The sequence below is a fragment of the Penaeus monodon genome, chromosome 30 (assembly GCF_015228065.2).
Source record: "Penaeus monodon isolate SGIC_2016 chromosome 30, NSTDA_Pmon_1, whole genome shotgun sequence".
In the NCBI taxonomy this organism is placed as follows: Eukaryota; Metazoa; Arthropoda; class Malacostraca; order Decapoda; family Penaeidae; genus Penaeus; species Penaeus monodon.
Window position 1 is genome coordinate 30,670,725 of NC_051415.1, and position 293 is coordinate 30,671,017.

General features: G+C 32.8%; 1 protein-coding gene across 3 annotated transcripts in view; it reads left to right on the forward strand.

The window, feature by feature from the left end:
* Positions 1–293, forward strand: part of LOC119592699 — a 17,142-nt gene that overhangs the window by 10,979 nt on the left and 5,870 nt on the right. For all 3 annotated transcript variants that reach the window (XM_037941620.1, XM_037941621.1, XM_037941622.1), the window contains exon 9: positions 162–268. In XM_037941620.1, the coding sequence (XP_037797548.1) occupies positions 162–268 (107 nt within the window). The remainder of the gene's footprint in view (positions 1–161; positions 269–293) is intronic.

The following is a 293-nucleotide window of genomic DNA, read 5'->3' on the forward strand; positions in this document are numbered from 1 at the left end:
ATGTACACACTTATTCTATAAGCATTATTTCATATTTTGTGAGATCTCTTTTCTAGAATGTTATATTTTAATCTACTTTTGACCTTTTCCAGGTTTTTCTTACTATAATCTTTACTATTTGCAAAGAATAATGATAAATCATTTCATCTCTTTCCATACAGTGACAAAGTTCAGTATCTCAAAAGAGACTTTGCGCTTTTTCCGATGCAGCGATTTTGCAGAAGTGGAAGAGAGATTAAAAGTGCTGAGTCAGTTACCGGAGTGGAAGGTGTGTGGGTCAAATAAGTTTTGAT